This window comes from Martes martes, assembly GCF_963455335.1.
Source record: "Martes martes genome assembly, chromosome: 4".
Classification (NCBI taxonomy): Eukaryota; Metazoa; Chordata; class Mammalia; order Carnivora; family Mustelidae; genus Martes; species Martes martes.
Genome location: NC_137891.1, coordinates 185,442,574 through 185,462,531, shown reverse-complemented (window position 1 = coordinate 185,462,531; position 19,958 = coordinate 185,442,574). Strand labels below are relative to the sequence as shown.

General features: G+C 39.5%; 1 protein-coding gene across 1 annotated transcript in view; it reads right to left on the bottom strand.

Moving 5' to 3' along the window:
- RERE (arginine-glutamic acid dipeptide repeats) overlaps positions 1-19,958 on the bottom strand; it is a 308,722-nt gene that overhangs the window by 97,286 nt on the left and 191,478 nt on the right. The window contains exons 9-10 of the mRNA XM_080801487.1: positions 19,320-19,444; positions 17,583-17,682 (exon numbers count right to left, since the gene is read on the bottom strand). Coding sequence (XP_080657613.1) covers positions 17,583-17,682; positions 19,320-19,444 — 225 coding nt within the window. The remainder of the gene's footprint in view (positions 1-17,582; positions 17,683-19,319; positions 19,445-19,958) is intronic.

The following is a 19,958-nucleotide window of genomic DNA, read 5'->3' as shown; positions in this document are numbered from 1 at the left end:
AGCAAATCTGTATATTGGACAGAGAGGTGAGAAGCAACCTTAATGCCTAGTTATAAAGTATGTTATTTTATAAAGCAAGGACGGGGTCTTAATTTAAATAAGACAGAAAATGTGCACATGTCCAAATACCTCATTTGTATTACAGCAATCATTAAGCATCACAGGAACTCGGGCAGTCATATTAGCACAAACTCTGTGTATTAACATAAGGCTTCAAGTTTCTGCTCTGGCTTCTCATCTTAGCTGCCGTTTTTGGTCTGCGTGATGTTGCAAATAAATTTTCCTTTTGGCATGGCTCAGCTGTCAGGCACCTCTGTTCTATAATGAACCCATGAATTACATCTCCCTGCTCTGACATCTCTGGTCTCACACATCAAAATATTGTTCTTCAATTGTAATTTATAACTTAATTTAAATGTCCCTTTTGCTGTGACCTTTTTAGATCAAATGGCATTGCATCTGGCAGTTTCTCCTACCCCAAAGCATCCTTTCGCAATTATAGCCATTATAATAATGGTAGAAAAAGCCTGAGTTAGACTGCATCCATGCTAAATATTAAATAATTGCAGTCCATTACGAACAATATTAGATTTTAAAGGCCATAAAGAAAGCAAGGCTGCTGTGGATCTAAGCCCTGTGTTCCTGAGGGAAGGCTGACTCCTTAGGACTGAGCAAAACCAATCCCCTACAGAATGAGTAGAACTCTGGCCACAGAGAGAATAACTACCGCTGGATGCATGAATCTGGATCATTTATGCTGTTTTTGTGAATGATAATGATGTGTCAGTTCGGAAAGATCTATGTCTGATCACAAGCGGAAATGGTTCAGGGCCACAAGTGGAAATTAAAACACTTTTTCATTTACTCCTGAGCATCCTCACAGCCTTGAATACAGAAAAACAATATGTAAGGCTCTACTCTAGAGGGTAACAGAAAAACACATAGTTCTTCCATCTCATGGAAATGTAGGCACTAGTGAACCCATTGATAAAGGCCTAAACTGACCTAGAAAGTGTATGTGAAAGGCCAGCTATGAGTCAATTTTACCCAGATTCCTTCAGAAAGTTTATTTAAGAAAATGAATAAAAACAAAAACCTCAAGACCAGGGTGTCTGGCTGGCTCAGTCATTAGACCATGTGACTCTTGATCTCAGGGCTGTGAGTTCAAACCCCATACTGGGTACAGAGATTACTTAAAAAACAAAACAAACAAACAAACAAAAACCCTCAAGAGCAGCTACAAAGTATTAAGTAAAAAACATTTACAGAAATTGCTAGAACTCCCACTAAGTTGAGTTTAGGTGCAGAAATGACTGCTCCCAATCCATGAAGCTCAGAAAGCTTAACCCCAGTGCTTTTTAACAAGTAATTTTAAAGTTGTGTTTAAAAAAACAGTACACTGGGACACCTGGGTTGCTCAGTCATTAAGTGTCTGCCTTCAGGTGAGGTCATGATACCAAGATTTGGGAGTTGAGCCCCATGTTGGGCTCCCGGCTCAGCAGGAGGCCTGCTTCTCCCTCTCCCACCGCCCCCCCCGCTTGTGTTCCTCTTTTCTCTCTCTGTTAAATAAATAAAATCTTTAAAAAAAAAAACAAAAACAAAAAACTAGTACACCTATTCTTTCTGATCACAATGATAACTAACGGAACCAGGAAAATTAAAGGGGCACGCACTGAAGCATGTGTGACTCCAGAGTAGGGACTCTTCTTTCTTTTTTTTTTTTTTTTAAAGATTTTGTTTATTTATTTGACAGAGAGAGATATCACAAGTAGGCAGAGAGGCAGATAGAGAGAGGGGGGAAGCAGGCTCCCCGCTGAGCAGAGAGCCCAATGCGGGCTCGATCCCACGACCCTGAGATCATGACCTGAGCTGAAGGCAGAAGCTTAACCCACTGAGCCACCCAGGCACCCCAGTAGGGACACTTCTGAGTGACTGCTCTTTTATCTGGAAACCTCAGCCAAGAGCAGAGCTAGGGACTAAGAGAGAAGAAAAAAGACTCCAGGCAGTTATAGTAGTGCTCTCAAGCAACGGCCTTGGAGAACCTAGAAGGCCCTCAGTCTGGGCCTTAGAAACCTAGCTTCTGAAATTCTGCTTTTCCCAAACAAAGGGTCTCCGGAGAACAGATGAGACTGCAGGATTTCAAGGCAGCAGTGGTAGAAAACAGCTTGACTGTGGAAGACCACAGAACTTGCAACGCATCATGCAAACCGAAAGCCACAACTCTAACAGTCACACATAATTTTGTGTGATGGCCACATAATGATGACTCAGAGGTAGCAAGTAAAGGCAGACTTGATTTAAGAACACGTGAAAATGTACACTTCATTTCGGGGTGGGGGGGATGAAGAGTCAACCTTCTTAAAAATGCTTGGATAACTGATACTCCACCAGGTCCTGGGCTGAGCAGGAATACACAGCTCAATACAGCTCAACAACTGCTGTGCACGGAGAGGGAAGGCAGGCCAGCAAGGGCAGGCGGTCCCATGCCGTCACCTTAGAAGCCCAGCGACTGATGGGCTATGGGGGAGTGTCAGCCTCCTGGGTAAGAGAGTTGGCCAGGGCAACGTAGTTTGTCAGAGTCTGGCAGGGCTGGGCTCAGGGCAGGGCTATAGGGCCAGACCAGAAACCAGAAGAGAAGACAGAGACTTAAAAGAGCAACAGCTTCAAGGGCAACCATGTCAGCAACACAAGACTTGCCCCCGAAGGCTCCATGGGGGCCCGGCTCAGTGGCCTTGAGGTACAGCCAAGGAAGAAATACCCCCCCAAAATCACTGGTCAGAAGAGTTAATCCAGTAGTTATACACGACAACTCTATTACCCGAATATGTTCTTTGTGAAAGGAAAACCAGAGACACTGTACCATATGCCACACAAATACTGTGCTATTCTGTAAATCAAATATCCTCAGATATACAGAAATACTTTTATACTAAGTATATTTTTATACTTAGCCAAAAAGCTTTTACGTTAAGTAATCTAATTTATTTCAGTGACACATTATAATATAATAGTAAAGTCCAACTGTGGCAGGCTGAAAAATGAGCCCCAGAAGATACCCACCTCACATCTCTGGAACAGATGAGACCTTCATTGGGAAAAGGGTCTTTGCAGATAGGATGAAACTAATGATTCTGAGAGAAGGAGATAATTCAGATTATTTCAGTGGGCTCTATATCCAACGGACAAACATCCTTACGAAAGAGAAGCCGTGGGAAAAGAAGAGAAAAGACGTGGACCCACCGAGGGGAAGGCGGTGTAAAGGCTCGCAGGGAGAGATGCGGCCGCAGATGAAGGGAAGCCAGCGGCCACGGGAAGCTGGAAGGACTCTTCCGAGGAGCCAGAGAGAGCAAGGCACAGGGGACACCTCGACGTCACACTTCCAGCCTTGAGCACTGGGAGAGAACGCACGCCTGTTGTTTTGAGCCAGCAAGTTTGTGGTGATTTGTTACACCAGCCACAGGAAACTAATACATGAACTTTCAAAGTCTGGAGGTAAAAAAATTATCTAGGAGAGCTATAAAAAAGTATTCCCAAGTATATTTCAAAACTAGTTTAAGAAATATACACACCAGCACAAATATACACTTTAATATTCTGTAGCATATTTTAGAACTAATGGTAACATATGAGCCCTTTTAAAACTCAGGGGCCTACTGTGTTCTAAGATTAAATGCTTACTTAGATTATCAACATTTTTAACAAATGCCCTTGCATAAAGGCTTTCTAAAGAACAGGAATTGAATAATGTTTATTACTGAATAAATAAATGAATGATTTTACTAAAGCTTCTTCTTAAATGTAAAAAGGCTAAGGGCTTTTACCTTGATTGGCTAAATACTTACTGTGTTAATATTAATGCTTAATATAGGTTCGTAGATGGGTAAAATTATGATTCATGTTAAGTGGACATTTTTCAAAACACCACGTAATTCTCAAAACATTTCACTATGAAAGAAAGAAATCATTTGAGAAAGAAGCTTTCTAAAATTTTTAAAGGAACTTCCTAAATTTGCCAAACACAAGGAATGGCCAAGTCAATTCCCCAGCCCCTGCTGAGTGTCTAGAGAAAAGGTTGGAGATGCACCAAGAAGCCAGAGCAGGAAGGATTTCTTTATTGCTTATTTATTTATTTTGTTAAAAGTAGGCTCCAAGCCCAAACTGGACCCCAACGCGGGGCTCAAACTCACAACCCTGAGATCAAGACCTGAGCTGAGACCAAGAGTCAGACACTCAACAGACTGAGCCACCCCGGTACCCCAAGCATGAAGGATTTCTAATGAATGGGCTGGAGAGCAAAGCCCCAAACCTACAGATTGACAGACATTTCAAGAGGACTGCTATAAGGCACTGGGCTCAATTCTGTTCTTTCCTCAAGTTTAAATTATTATGTGTATATGCATGACAGGGTGTGCTTATTAATCTGTAAGTGATATTCATATTTACGGAATTTTACGAAGATGAAGGGACGCCTGGGGGACTCAGTCGGTTACACAGCCAGCTATTGATTTCCACTCAGGTCCTGATCTCAGGGTCTTGGGATAGAGCCCCACACTGGGCTCTGCGCTCAGTGGGGAGTCTGCTAGAGATTCTCTCTCCCTCTCCCCCTCCCTCAGCTCGTTCTTACTTATTCTCTCTAAAATAAACAAATACATCTTAAAAAAAAAAAAGAATGTTATGAAGACTAAATGAATTCATTCATAAAAATGAGTAGCATGTAATTGCTATACAGCATACTAGCTATACAGCATAGAATTATTAGATATGCTATATATATTATATATGCTATATAGCATAAAACTAATAATAAGCATATAGCATATAATAGCATATAATTGCTATATGGCATACAAGCATATAAGTACTCAATCAACACATTTTAATTTTGTTGTTATTAATATAGCTCTTGTTACAAATGACATCAGGCAGCAGACTGATAGTTGATAACCAATAGAAAGAAAACAGTGATAAGCTTAAGGTCCTGTGCCTGGTTCAAAAATCAGTCAAAATGCTGAGGATGGGAGAGAAATGGCTTAGCAAAGGCCAGTACACAGAGAGAAATGAAATGAAACAAGACAAAACACAAGACAAAAAAAGACCAAAAAAAGGTGACAAGCACACATTCATAAAAGCTTAGGCTGCATCAGGAAGACGAGCTTTTAGGAGAGCTGAAGTGGCATTTCTCTGTCACCTTATGCCAGTCAGGTTGGGGAATGTTGCTTCAGCGGAGGTGCTGCATTTTTAAAAACACAGACAAAGCTGACCAGAAGCAGAAATAAAATGGTTGTGAAATATAAAAAGGCTTAACAATATTACACAACTCAAAAATGTTATCCTCAGTGAAAGAGGCCAGTCACAAGAGGCCATATACTATATGATCCCATGTATATTAAAAGTCCAGAATAGGCAAGTCCATAGAGCTGGAAGGCAGACTAGTAATTACTAAGGCTGGAGTAGGGGGAAACTGAAGGGTGATGCTAATGGGTAGAGGGTTCTTTCTGGAATAACAAAAACATCATACAATTGACTGTGGTGACAGTTGCACAAATGTGGGAATATTATAAAAGCCATTAAATGGGACACTTTAAATGGGTGAAATGTATGAATTGTATCTCAATACAGCTGTTCTAGAAAAAAGAAGAAAAATGGGGGGGGAGGGGGGGAAAAGTGGCTAAAGAAACTTGAGAGTGGTTTATGTGGAAAAGCCAAGCAGGGCCACAATCAGGAAGACCTGCATCAGGAGCACGACAAGTGAGAAGAACTTAAGAGTGATACTTTCCTGTTAAAACTATCAAAAACAGTGGTCGCTTCGGCAGCACATATACTAAAACTATCAAAAACAGGGGCGTCTGGGTGGCTCAGTCCCTTAAACATCTGTCTTCGGCTCAGGTCATGATCTCAGGGGTCCTGGGATCGTGCCCCATGTCAGGATCCCTGCTCAGCAGGGAGTGTGCTTCTCCCTCTCCCTCTGTATCCCCCACCTGTGTACACATGCACACGCGCTCTCTCTCTCTTTCAGAAATAAAATCTTTAAAAAAAAAAAAAAAACCTATCAAATAAAAATCACTGCTGCAATAAGTCATAAAGGTGCCATTACCAGAGGTTAACGTCAGTGGCCTTCTGTCTCCCCATCCACCCCTGAGGAGCTTTGAGAATGCTCTCTCTGTTGTACTTAGTAAAAGAATAGAGCAGGGCATAACGTTAAACTTTGACTAAAGCTACAGATCACCTACAAAGGAACAAAACATCAAAGCATTAAATCAAAAAGTCATCTTCATCCAAATGAGACGAGAAGAATAAATCACGCAATCTGTCAAAGTGTTGTTGCCTGGAACTTTTGGGGTTTTTTGTTTTGTTTTTTCAGATTTTACTTTTTTATTTGAGAGACAGAGACAGAGAGAAAGAGAGAGAGAGAGAATGTGAGAGTAGGAAGAGGGGCAGACAAGGAGGGAGAGGGAAAGGGGTGGAATCTCAAGCACACCCCACACTGAGTGTGGAGCCCGATGGGGGTCTCGATCTCAGGACCCTGAGACCATGACCTGGGCCAAAACCAAGAGCTGGACACTCAGCCAAATGAGCCACCCAGGCATCCCTGCCTAGGACTTCTGAACAAAGTGAATTTATGAAGTTTTCAGCCCAAAGAGAGCCATATTGGTAAATTTCTAAACACTGAAACAATTTTCTAAAGTTCAAAATGTTTCTAACTGATCAAAGTATAATAAATAAAACCTCAACTTTATACATTATGCTGATAATCGTTGAAAAGGACTTGGTTATACCAGAAAACCACTGCATCTTTACTTATGCTACAATTAACAATGTCATATGCTGTATGTGCCAATATCTTGATATAATATAAATAAAATACTAGCAGAGGTATTTGCCAAGGCTGATTTACATAGGGTGCTGTTCTGAAATTTACTGCATTTCCATAATAAGAAATCACACAGCATATAAACTTTTCCCATTTCTCTTTTCAACAACAAATCAAAATCTTAAGAGGAAAAAACCTACCATCCCACTATTTCATAATGACTAATCTGAATGGAGAATGGTAAAAAGAATTTAAGTAAGGGGGTGCCTGGGTAGCTCAGTGGATTAAACATAAGCCATCAGCTCAGGTCGTGATCCCAGGGTCCTGGGTCCTGGGATCAAGCCCCACGTTGGGCTCCCTGCTCACTGGAGAGCCTGCTTTTACCTTGGCCTCTGCCCCTTCCCCCAACTCGTGTGTGCACAGACCTGCTTTCCCGCTCTCTCCTTCTCTAATAAAAAAATAAAATCTTAAAAAAAAGAGAAGAATTTAACGAAGGGTATGAGTGTCGCATGAACACCACAAGAATCCTGATCATAAGCTTTAGACAAGCTGTAATAAAAGGGCTTCCCAGTAATGCCTTATTTGGGAGATAGAAAATACTCAACGTTCATTTAAGTGGTAAGTACTGCAAAACTAACTCAGGGCCAGATGCTTTAGTGAAGTCCATTTATGATGAACAAATAGAATACCTCTGAGAGAAATTCTATAGACTTAATTTTCTTTAAAATAAAAGAGAGAAAGATGAACATGACCCTGAGAGTAGGCTAATCAGTACACTCTGCTATGCCAACCTTATAATACCAAGTTCTGGGTGATCAAATGTGATCTGGGCTTGAACCTGATGTCAATCACTCAGCAAATACTTAGTGCCTCTCTACTAGGTACTAGGCATTGGGCTATGCCTCACAAAACAAAGATGAATTAATACCCAACTGTTAGCAAATAGTGATTATTTATAGATCAGAGATTAAAAAAAAAACCTAACTATGAAGCTATTGGAAGCCTTGCATCTTTTGTTGAAGGAGATGTGGATGTGCATAAATAAGTAAGCAAACAAATATATACTCTCTTGAATATGTAAAAAGCTTAATCCAAATACCTAAAAGCCATCCATATTTCAAGGAATAAAACTGTCCAGGCAGAAGTGAAATCTCTGCTGCCTGATTATAAATTTTACTTACATATAGTGAGCATATATATGTTTAGTTTTAGTGAGAGAAAGTAAACATAAAAATGCAAATAAGTTCAGAGAAAGAGAAACCAAAAGAATTTGAATTTTATTAGGAAATGGGAAAGATACCTAAGCCCACAGAATGAAATCTAGTATCAACTTAACAAAAACAAGTCAGCACGGCATTTTCTAGAAAACCATAGTCTCAAACTATAGGACTCTGTTACAGTTTCTAAGCATAACTATAAAGATGGATTTTGTAAAAGGCCAAATAAATGCAAGCACTAAAGATAGCTGGATCCCTTTTGGATAACATGGTTTCTTCTTTAAAAAGATTCTATTTATTTATTTGAGAGAGAGAGTACACGCTGGCAGAGAGGCAGGCAGAGAGAGAGGGAGAAGCAGACTCCCAGCCAGGCAGGGAGCCTGACATGGGGCTTGATTCCAGTACCATGGGGTCATGACCTGAGCTGAAGGCAGATGCTTAACTGACTGAGCCACCTGGGCGCCCCAGGCGATCTAGAGCATTATGTTTACAAATTATATGTAAACTGAAAGTACACAGATGAACCTCATGGAAACTGTATATGAAGAAACACATACCTGAACAGTACACACAGAAACATTTCTATCTAAGATCTTCTAGAGGAAGCACCACTGCTTTGTCATATTACTTAACATACTATAAAATTACAAATAGAATAATTTTACATTAATAGGTGTTCACAATTTAAAATAGTAAAATATAACATATCTTTGCCAACATACATTAAAGAGTGCGCACCCGTCACCAAGAACACCATCTTCTTCCACTGAGACTGGTCGACACGTTTATCACATCATCTTCCTCTACACCAATACAAGTTTTTTGGTTTGTTTATTTGTTTTTACTTATGAAGTAAAAAGATAAATATATTTTTAACATAAATGATATAACTGTGTCCCTAACTATTCTGCAGGTTCACCACTGGACCTCAAGTAGTCAGTCATGTGGCCATGACAATAAGCTACATCACCTGCTACTGTAGTTCTCCAACAAAAGCTATACTATTGAGAATGTACACATGTCGCTCAAGTGTTACACAACATGAGGACCACCTACAGTAGATTAAAATGGACTAGAGACTCCAAACAACGGGCACCTGGGTGGCTCAGCCATTAAGAATCTGCCTTCAGGGGTGCCTGGGTGGCTCAGTGGGTTAAAGCCTCTGCCTTCGGCTCAGGTCATGATCCCAGGGTCCTGGGATCGAGTCCTGTATCGGGCTCCCTGTTCAGTGGGAAGCCGGCTTCTCCCTCTCCCACTTCCCCTGCTTGTTCTCTCTCTCGCTGTTTCTCTCTCTCTCTCTCTCTGTCAATTAAATAAATAAATAAAATCTTAAAAAAAATAAGAGACTCCAAATAAAAGGTAGAGCTTGCCAGACTAAAAAGTCAGAAACAACTAAAGAACTAAAGGACATAAGAGATGTTCTTCAAATACAAAGAAAAAGCAAGATTCAAAGTGACAAGCTGAAAGATTTGTCATGTGAACAAGCATAAGAAAGCTAGAGTAGTTGTATATATTAGTATCAAACAACACATAGTTCAAGACAAGGAAAGAATCACTCCAAAAAAGGTAAAAGAGCTAATATACAGAGGAAGGTAAATATTATGTGTATGAGCCTAATGGTACAAATGCCAAATATATCAAGCAAAAGCAAACAAAACCAAAATGGGGAATACCCAAATCCACAATCACAGCTGAAGACTTTTAGTACAACTCTCTCAGCAACTGACAATACAACTAGATAAAAAAAATTAGCAGGGCATATGAAGATCTAAGTAATAATAACGACCACTTTAAAGAAACCAAAAATTATTTAACAGTACATTCCATAACTGCTGAATATAAACTCAGTACAAATGCATATGGAACATTCACCAAGATGAACCACATGCTGAGCCAAGAAACAAATCTCAATAGATTTCAAAAACTGAAATCTTACTGGGTACTCTCTGACCATAACGGAACTAAATGAAAAATCAGTATCATTCCAAAACAAAAGGGTAGGGGAGGGACAGAGAATGTACATAAGAGAGATCTCAATTACCTGGCAATTAAGCAAAATTAATACTAAACATAGGTAAAAGAAATTTCAAAAAATATTTTTAACACAATGATAATGAAAGAACAGCAAATCAAAATTTGATAAAAATCCGTTATCTAAGCTCCCACTTTTGGAAAGTAGGGGGAAAATGATCAAGTTAACCCAAAATAAAAAGAAAAATAAGATTTGAGATCAAAGAGACTGAAAACAGAGAAAATCAGGGGCACCTGGGTGGCTCAGTCAGTTAAGCATCTGACTCTTGGTTTTGGCTCAGGTCATGATCTCAGGGTCATGATATCGAGCCCCAAGTCAGGCTCTGTGCTCAGTGCAGAGTCTGCTTAAGACAGTCTCTCCCTCTCCCTCTGCACCTCTCCTCTATGCATCTGGGCATGCATGTTCTCTCTCTAATAAATAAATTTTTTAAAATAATAATAAAAAAGAAAACAAAAAAAAATCAACAAAACCAAATGTTAGCTATCTGAAATAATAATGTTTATAAACCTATTTAGACTGATTGATAAGACACAAATCATCAATGTTAGGAATGAAAGAAGGGTCAATATTACAAATCCTTTAGATGTTAAAGAAGTAACAGAGGATAATTTGACATTTTTATCTAAAAATTTGATAACCTTGATGAAATGGACAGGAAGTTTAAAATCACAGATCAGCAGATTACCAATATTCACACATGAAGAAATATAAAATATATTTTCATATACATTATATATACAAATAGAAAAATCTCTATTTGTAATTTTAAGCTTTTCATAAAAAAATTTAGTCCCAGATGGTTTCACTGTGAAATCTATCAAATATTTAACAATGAATACATACATACACACACACATCCCCACCCCCACACACACCCTAATCCTTTACAAACTCTTTTTTAAAATATTTATTTATTTACAGGGCACCTGGGTGGCCCAGTTGGTGAAGCATCTGTCTTTAGCTCAGGTCATGGTCCCAGGGTCCTGGGACTGAGCCCTGCACTGGGCTCTCTGCTCAGCAGGAGTCTGCTTCTTCCTCTCCCTCTGTCACTCCCCGCCCCCCTTGTATTCTCCTTCTCTCCTTTGCTTTCACTCTCAAATAAATAAAATCTTTAAAAAAAAAAAGATTTATTTACAAAGAAAGAAGACTACAGTTCAAGATCCTTCATGAATGCAAACGTAAAAGTTCTTAACAAAATACAAGCATATTGAATCCAACAGTACAAAATGACTAAGTAGAATTTATCCTAAGAATCCATACTTGCTTTAACAATCAAAATTAATCAATATAATTCACCAAATTAACGAAATGCAGTATAACAAGCATATGATCAACTCATTAATTACACAAAAAAACGGCATCTGGCAAAGTTAAATGCCCATTCAAGATAAAAAGTAAACTTTGATATAAAGGAGAACATTCTCAACTTGACTAACCACACTACCTTACACTGCACCTATCAATGAATGTATTCTCCCTGAAATGAGAAATAAGACAAAGATGTCTACTCTCACTGTTTCCATTCAACACTCTACTACAGGTCCAAGCAAGTGCAATGACTCACGAGAAAGACACAAAATGCATAAATCAGTAAGAAAGAGGTAAAACTGTCTTTATTTGCAGATGACATTATTGTGCACACACAAATCCTAAGAAAGCAACCAGAAAGCTACTAGAATTAGCAGGAAGAACAGGTACTGGTCAGAGCACATTAAAGGTGTTTGTATTTCTATCCTATTAATGGACACTTAGAAATTGAAATTAAAAATGTAATTTTAGGGGCGCCTGGGTGGCTCACTCAGTAAACGTCTGACTTTGGCTCAGGTTGTGATCTCAGGGTCCTGGGATCAAGCCCGGTTGATCAATTCCCCACTCAGCAGGGAATCTGCTTGTCCCTCTGCTCCTCCCTCTGCTCATGCCCCAACAAAAGAAATAAATAATCTTTTAATAAAATAAAAATAAATAAAAATGTAATTTTATTAACAATCGAATTTTCAAACAGTATTTCTTTAACAAAATATGTGTATGACCTGTACATTGAAAACTGTAAAATCTTACTACTAAAAAAAAAATTAGTGAGACCTCTTTTAAAAATGAAGGTATGTGGGGTGCCTGGTGGGCTCAACTCTTGATCTCAGGGTTGTGAATTTGAGCCCCATGCTGGATGTAGAGATTTTTTTGGTTTTTTTGTTTTTTGTTTTTTTTTTTTAAAGAGAGGGAGAGAGGGGGCAGGGTGTGGAGAGAGAGAATCTTAAGCGGACTCCACACCCAGCATGGAGCCCAGCAGCAGGACTCCATTTCATGACCCTGAGACCTGAGCAGAAATCAGGAGTCAGGCGCTTAACTGACAGAGCCACCCAGGTGCCCTGAGATTACTTAAATAAACAAAAAAATTTTAAAAATGCAGATATGTATCATGTTCTGGATTCAATATTAAGATGTCAATTCTTCCTAACTTGATCCAAAGGTTCAATGCAATCCCAATGAAAATACCATCAAGCCTTTTTAAAAACAGAAAACGGCAAGCTGATTCTAAAATTTATATGGAAATGCAAATGACCTAAAACAGCCAAAACAATCTTTTTAAAAAAAAAAAAACCAAACAAGTAAAAAGTAGGAAGACTTACAATACCTGAGTTCCAATAAAGCTACACTATTCAAGGGACACCTGGGTGGCTCTGCTGATAGAGCACCAGACTCCTGATTTTGGCTCAGGTCATGATCTCACGGTTGAGAGAGGAGCCTGGCAGGGAGCCTGCTTGGGATTCTCCCTCTCTCTTGGCCTCTCCCCACACCTTTCCCACCGGTCACCGGGTCACCAGCACAGGCCACCCTTTGGCGCATGTGCGCGCGCACAACAACTACAACAAAAACAAAGTTACAGTACTCAAAATACTGAGGTACTGGTGAAAAGGCAGATATTACATTAGTGAAACAGAAGAGAATCCAGAAAAAAATTCAAACTGCTATATGCTTATATAGCAGCTGATGTTCAATAAAGGTATCAAGGCAATGAAATGAAAAAGACTATGTTGCTCCAACAACTGGCACCTGTGTAGAAAAAGAATGAACTTTTACCTCTCTCATATCACATACAAAATTAATTTGAAAAGAATCACAGACCTGAAGGCAAGAACTAAAACATCAAGAAAGCACAGAAACAATCTCTGTTATCATGAGGAGATCAAAGGAACTTTCACAAAAGGAAGATGATACACTGGACCTAAGGAAAGTTAAACATTTTGCTCTCTAAAAGACACCATTACAGAAAATAGTCATGGGATGGGAGGAAATATTTGTAAATACATGTATCAAAGGAATTGTATCTGCAATATAAAAACAACTCTTACAACTAAGTAATTATATTAAAAACAATTCAACTTTTTAAATTGGGCAAAAGATACTTTACAAAGAAGACATACAAATAGGCAACAAGACATGAAAAGATGTTCAATATGACAGTAGGAAATTCAAAGTAAAACCTCACTGAATGAGACACAGACAGACATCATTAGTGATGCCAAATGTCAACAAAGAAATCTCAATGAGATACCACTACACCCCCATTAGAATCATTAATGAAAAAGACTGACACCACAAAGTCTTGTTAAGGATGCTGAAGAACTGAAATTCTAACACACTACAGAATGGGAATGTAAAATGGTACGGCCACTTAGAACTGTGTTTGACAGTTTCTTAAAAAGCTACCTGCACACATACAATCTTGCCATTTCACTCCTTAGGTGTATTTACTCAAGAGCAGTGAAAATACACATCTCACAAAGACTGAATAACAATGTTCATAACGTCTTTATCATAACGGCCAAAAGCTTGGAAACATCACAAGTATCCATCACTAGGTGAACGGATCAAATACTGTGAATATCCATACACTATAATTCTACTCAGCAATAAAAAGGGACTATTGATAATGCAACAGCAGAAATCTATGTCAAAATTATTACACTGAAAAAAGCCAGACCCAAAAGATTACATAAGATATTCCACTCACACAACATTCTAGAAAATGAAAACCAATCCACGAGGTGAGAAAACATATCAATGGTTGTCTGAGGCTAGAAGCAGCAAAGCATTAAAAAAATGCATGAGGAAACTGGGGAATTTGGAAATGTTTTGTATTTTGATCACTGTAGTAGTTTCATTGATATATACATCTGAAAAAACCCATCAAACTGTATATACTTTAAATCAGAGCTTACTATACATAAATTATACCCCATATGTTCTTTTAAAACTTACACACTAAAAATATCATTTGTGAATAATGAAGAAAAAATTGAGTCAAAAAGAGTAATGTAGAAGAGCTTCTATTTAAAAACAGGTCCCTGTAATTGTCATTAAGATTTAACAGCTCAAAAATTTATATTAGAGATGGCTGTTTTAAAGATCAAACTATTTGGGGTGCCTGGGTGGCTCAGTGGGTTGGAGCCTCTGCCTTCAGCTCGGGTCATGATCCCGGGATCCTGGGATCGAGCCCCGCGTCGGACTCTCTGCTCGGCGGGGAGCCTGCTTCCCTTCCTCTCTCTCTGCCTGCCTCTCTGCCTACTTGTGATCTCTGTCAAATGAATAAATAAAATCTTTAAAAAAAAAATAAATAAATAAAGATCAAACTATTTATTTACATGCATTTAAATTCAATAGTCCTACTCAGATGTTAAACACTGTAATGTGGCTGTACTGTAGAATTTCATACACTTTAAATTTCTGTACTATCCCGAGAAACAGGAAATAGACACAGGTTTAGAGAAATGCCTAACCTTGTTTTGACGCTACCAAAAAAAAAATACTTCTCACATGACAATGCACTTATCTTTTAAACTTATTACTTAACACAGCTCAAAACCACCATTACTCCAAGGAATTTGAAATAAACATTAACTTCTTGTAAGATTTTTCAATTCACTTCACTTTTCATTAAGGAAAGTACCTACAACTAAATCTCTGTGAGCCAGTAAAACAATGAAGTAGAAAAATTAAAATAGCCACTAAACTTTTCCATTCAACACAAAATGTACACACAACTCAGTCCTTTGGTCGCTAAATGCACTTGGATTGCATAACCCAAGACAACTGAGCCATTTTTGGATGTGCCTAGACAGGAAAATTTCAAATGATGGGAAGGCAGCTTCACAGAAATAAAAACTCATAAAACCAAAGCCCTCTAGCAATGCTTAAGAAAACTTCAGAAGGAACTTGCTACAAAGGACCATGGGCAAAAATAGCCCAAATTATTTCTGTACAGAAGTATGTTGTGCAGAATCCTTACAGGGGTTGAAATAAGAAAGAGAACAGATCAATCAGATCAGTTCAGTCAAGCGCCAAAAATAGACATTTAATTAAATATGGCAACATCTTCATTATTTAAAAATTCAAGTGATCAGCATGGTCGTGAAAGGGGAAATTTTTTCATAAAGGTTTTATGCAAAAAACTCCACAGAAGACAAGCTCATATCAAAGAGTTACTCTGACTAAACATGCTACTTAGGGTATTTTGAATTCACAGACATTCACACCACTCACACTGTTCCCACTGTTTTCAGATTCACCGATCTGAGTCTGATTCCTCACTGATAAAATACTCTCACAGACCCCTTCTGGCTCTATCACGTATACTCAGAATAAAGACCCCTTATAAAAGGGCGCGTGGTTGGCTCAATTGTTAAGCATCTGTCTTCGGCTCAGGTCATGATCCCAGGGTCTGGGATCGAGCCCCACATTGGGCTCCCTGCTCAGCAGGGAGTCTGCTTTTCCCTCTCCCACTCCCCCTGCTTGTGTTCCCTCTCTTACTGTCTCTCTCTCTTTATGTCAAATAAATAAATAAAATCTTTTAAAAATTTTTAAAAAGTTTTTAAAAGACCCTCTATAAAAACAAAAACCCTAAGAATGGAAGAGATGAGAAAGAAAGAAGTAAATCCATGCGAATATTAAAAAATCATTCAGTTATTTAACACATGGCCCAATCCCAACAAGATCATTCAATCTCTAACACATAAAAGACTATTATCATGTCATGTAATACTCAGGAAACACAACTAGACCAGGAATACAAATCAGCCGTACCCACATGCTTCCCTGAAAGCAAGCTAGAGAGCAGAAAAGTCTGTAAATTGGGAATCTAGATTATATTCTATGCTCCATCATGAACTTTTTGGATTTTTGGCATTTAACAATCATCTGGCCTTTCTGAGCCTTAGAATCTAATCCACTTAGAGACTGAACAGATGATCTCCAAAGTCCCTTTCAACTACCATCACCTCTCAAGAAAAATGAAAAACTAAAAGGGGGCTTAAAATTACATTCAGTTAGTTATCAGGAATTCCGCAGCCTTGTGCTCAGTATCCTATGTAAATATATGTAACTTTATTAGTACGTCAGTAATGCACAGAAACCCATTATGACTTCATCAGATTTAATGATTTCACATTAGTAACCACTCAGAGAATTATTTCAAGAAACTTTAAAATACAATTACTTTTCCTAAACAGCCCTACAGGATATATTTTAAAGTCAAAAAGGAATATCCATGGGGCACCTGGGTGACTCAGTGGGTTAAGCCTCTGCCTTTAGCTTGGGTCATGATCTCAGGGTCCTGGGATCGAGCCCCACGTCGGGCTCTCCGCTCAGCAGGGAGCCTGCTTCCCCCTCTCTCTCTGCCTGATGCTCTGCCTACTTGTGATCTCTCTCTCTCTCTGTCAAATAAGTAAATAAAATCTTTAAAAAAGGGGGGGGGGATGTCCAAAAAAAGTAAACTGGTTTCAGTAATCATACTATTTATAGCAATTTGAGTTTTGCTCCTCTGAGCTGCTGTGTTACAGGATTAGAGCAGATGAGTAATCCTGAAGGATGCCATACAACCAACTCAGTATCATTAGGCTCACTTGTTACATTTTACTTCAGATTTTTTGAAGGACTATTATTTTTAAAACTTACTTTAGTTGTATAATCATGTGAAATATTTACATGGCTCCAAAGCACAACTATAAAAAAACAAATTTGTTCCAGGAAGTCTGACTTCTTCTCTATTCCCACACACATTCTCAGAGACAGAGAAGGAGGCAAAAAGTATGGCCTCTAGATTCACATCTTGAATGCATGACCTTGGCTTGTGACTCAATCGTTCCAAAGTTATTTCCTCATGTCCACAGTGGTGATAATAATAAAACCTACTTCAGAGGGACACTGTGAGGATTAAATAAGATAATCTCTTAACAGTGGTCAGCTTTGTGGGATCTTGGGTGAAGTACCACTAGCATCAGGCTTTTATTTGAGGCTCAACACAATCCTGAGGGACAGTAAGGAAATGAACCTAGAGGCGCCACATCACTGGATCAAGGTCATGGGGCCAAGACCACAACCCATCTTTCAATCCCAGCGCTATACCACAGTACTCACTCCTAAGATTCCAGGCTCCTTCCTATTTCATACTCATCGCATACTCCCTACAGCCAGCACAAAGGAAAAAGAACTTTGTTCCCACTCAGGGCAACTTCAAAAGACTCACTGTATTCAGTGCATTGAGGGTAGTGTCATCCCGGGACGCCGCAACACAGCCATCTTCTGTGGAGCCTCCATCACACATCCCTGCGAATGCGGCCATGCTCCTTGGAAGACAGAAAGGGAAACATCAGCAAAGAAACTTTAACCCCCTCAGTTTCCAGAGTGCATTTTCAGCCCAAACCAAATTCCATTACTACAGGCATGATAAGCTAGAGTTCTCAGTCCCATTTCTGTTTTTCTAAAACAGAAAACGTTTTTTAGGGGAACCTGGGAGGCTCAGTGGGCTAAGCAGCCGACTCTTGGTTTCTGCTCAGGTCATGATCTCAGGGTCTTGAGATTGAGCCCTGGCTCCACACTGAGCACAGAGTCTGCCTGAGAGTCTCTCTCTTTCCCTCTGCCCCTCCCCTCACTTGCACGTTCACCCTCACTCCTTAAATAAATAAATAAAATCTTTAAAAAAAAAACTTTTAGGGGCACCTGTGTGGCTCAGTCAGTTAAGCGTCTGCCTTCATTTTTTTTTTTAAAGATTTTACTTATTTATTTGTCAGAGAAAGAGAACAAGCAGGAGGAGCAGCCGGCAGAGGGAGCAGCAGGCTACCCCCCACAGAGCAAGGAACCCGAGGCTGGACTTGATCCCAGGACTCCAGGATCACGACCTGAGCCAAAGGCAGATGCTTACCCACCTGAGCCACCCAGGTGTCCCTAAGCATCTGACTCTTGATTTTTGGCTCAGGTCATTATCTCAGGGTGATAAGAGCTGGGTGTGGAGCCTGCTTAAGAGTCTCTCTCTCTCTCCCCCCAAAAAAAAATTTTTTTAAGATCCTCTACACTTCACTCTTCACTCAATCACAAACGAAAATGCTTCGTCTACTTCAGTCCACTTGTGTTACCTCTTCCCGCACTTTACCAATACTCAGATTTTACCAATACTCATATTTTACCAATACTCAGATGATAATCTTTCTGAAAGAAAGATCTTTTGAGAAACCAAAAAAAAAATTAAATCCTCTGAAACTTTGCTTAATTCCTTTCATGCTATACATTCACTAACTTTAGTGGAGTTAAAAGCAGGAAAGGGGAGGAGAAGAATTCTTAGTGGCCACTCACACACCACCCTGAGGCAGCCTCGCCTCTGCTGCCGGCCTCTATGCACAGCACAGCTGACCGAAGGATTAGAATTCAGCTACCGGCCTGCCCCAGCACCCACTGCTGACACTGCGGTGAATCCCAGAGACCACTGCAGACGAAGGAAGGCTCTCAGCCCGCACTGTGACGTGCAGGGCCAGATTTAAACTTATCTTTTTTATTTTAGGCATTCATGGGTTAGCAAGTTCGCATGTAGGTAAGCCACAAAAACACCAAGCTTGGGTCAGGCATCAATGAACAGCCTAAAGTAGAGAAAGCTGTCATGGGATTTTAAAATGGGCTAAATGACCCAATTACTCAACTTGTATTTAGAAGTATTGATAAATGCATGTATGGCTTAAGATGCTTCTCTTCTTAAGAGTTCTAAAATCTGATATGGGGCAAAGATTGAGGGGAAAAAAAGTGACTTTATCATGGTAAATTTTTTCTCTGGAAAGAAAAATCAGAGCACGGATTACAGAGCGTATAACAAAACATAAAGTGAGAGAATGTTTGATGTATTAATAAAATTTCAGGGGATAGGAGAAAGTTTATTGCCTCCTAATCAATCCAGATGGCCTAATTCAGAGGGCAGAATGGGGAGAATTCCTATTACCTTGCTGCCCTCAAGTACATGAGGAGGTCACAGTCATTAACTCCAGGCATCCAGACCAGTTCCTCATGCTGGGTCACAGTGTCACCATCTGGAGAAGGGAACGGCTGCAACTCAGGAAGTTTGGCCTGTAAGACAGGGATGAAAAGTCACATTCAAGGAGCATTTAAGGAGCCGCCTCGACAGGCAGGCCCTGGGAACAGACGCAGTAGTTACTGAGCCACTTTCTCCAGGCAGTACCGGGAAAAAAAAAAAACAAAACAAAACAGAAAAACTGTGAGTCACTGAAACCAGCCTGTAGGACATTTCAGGATCATTTCACCATAGAAGATTTCACAATGGACGGCTTAATCTCTACTTAAGGAGCAGCAAACAGCGTCAAAATAAACCAGTGCCAGCATGATCTAAAGAGTAAAACAAAAATGGATGCATGTGAATCAAAGAAAGTAGGGGAAAAAAAACCCTCAGGAAATAGCTCCTTCATGGAGAAGGGGAAAACACGCATTTCCAATATAACAAGTTTACAAAGCGACAGATATAAATAATGAAACCTCACCTAAGGATATTTGCTAAAAAACCAAACGAGCTATCCTATTAAGTTAAGCTACTCTCAAGAGAGTCGACAACTACAGTATTATCAAG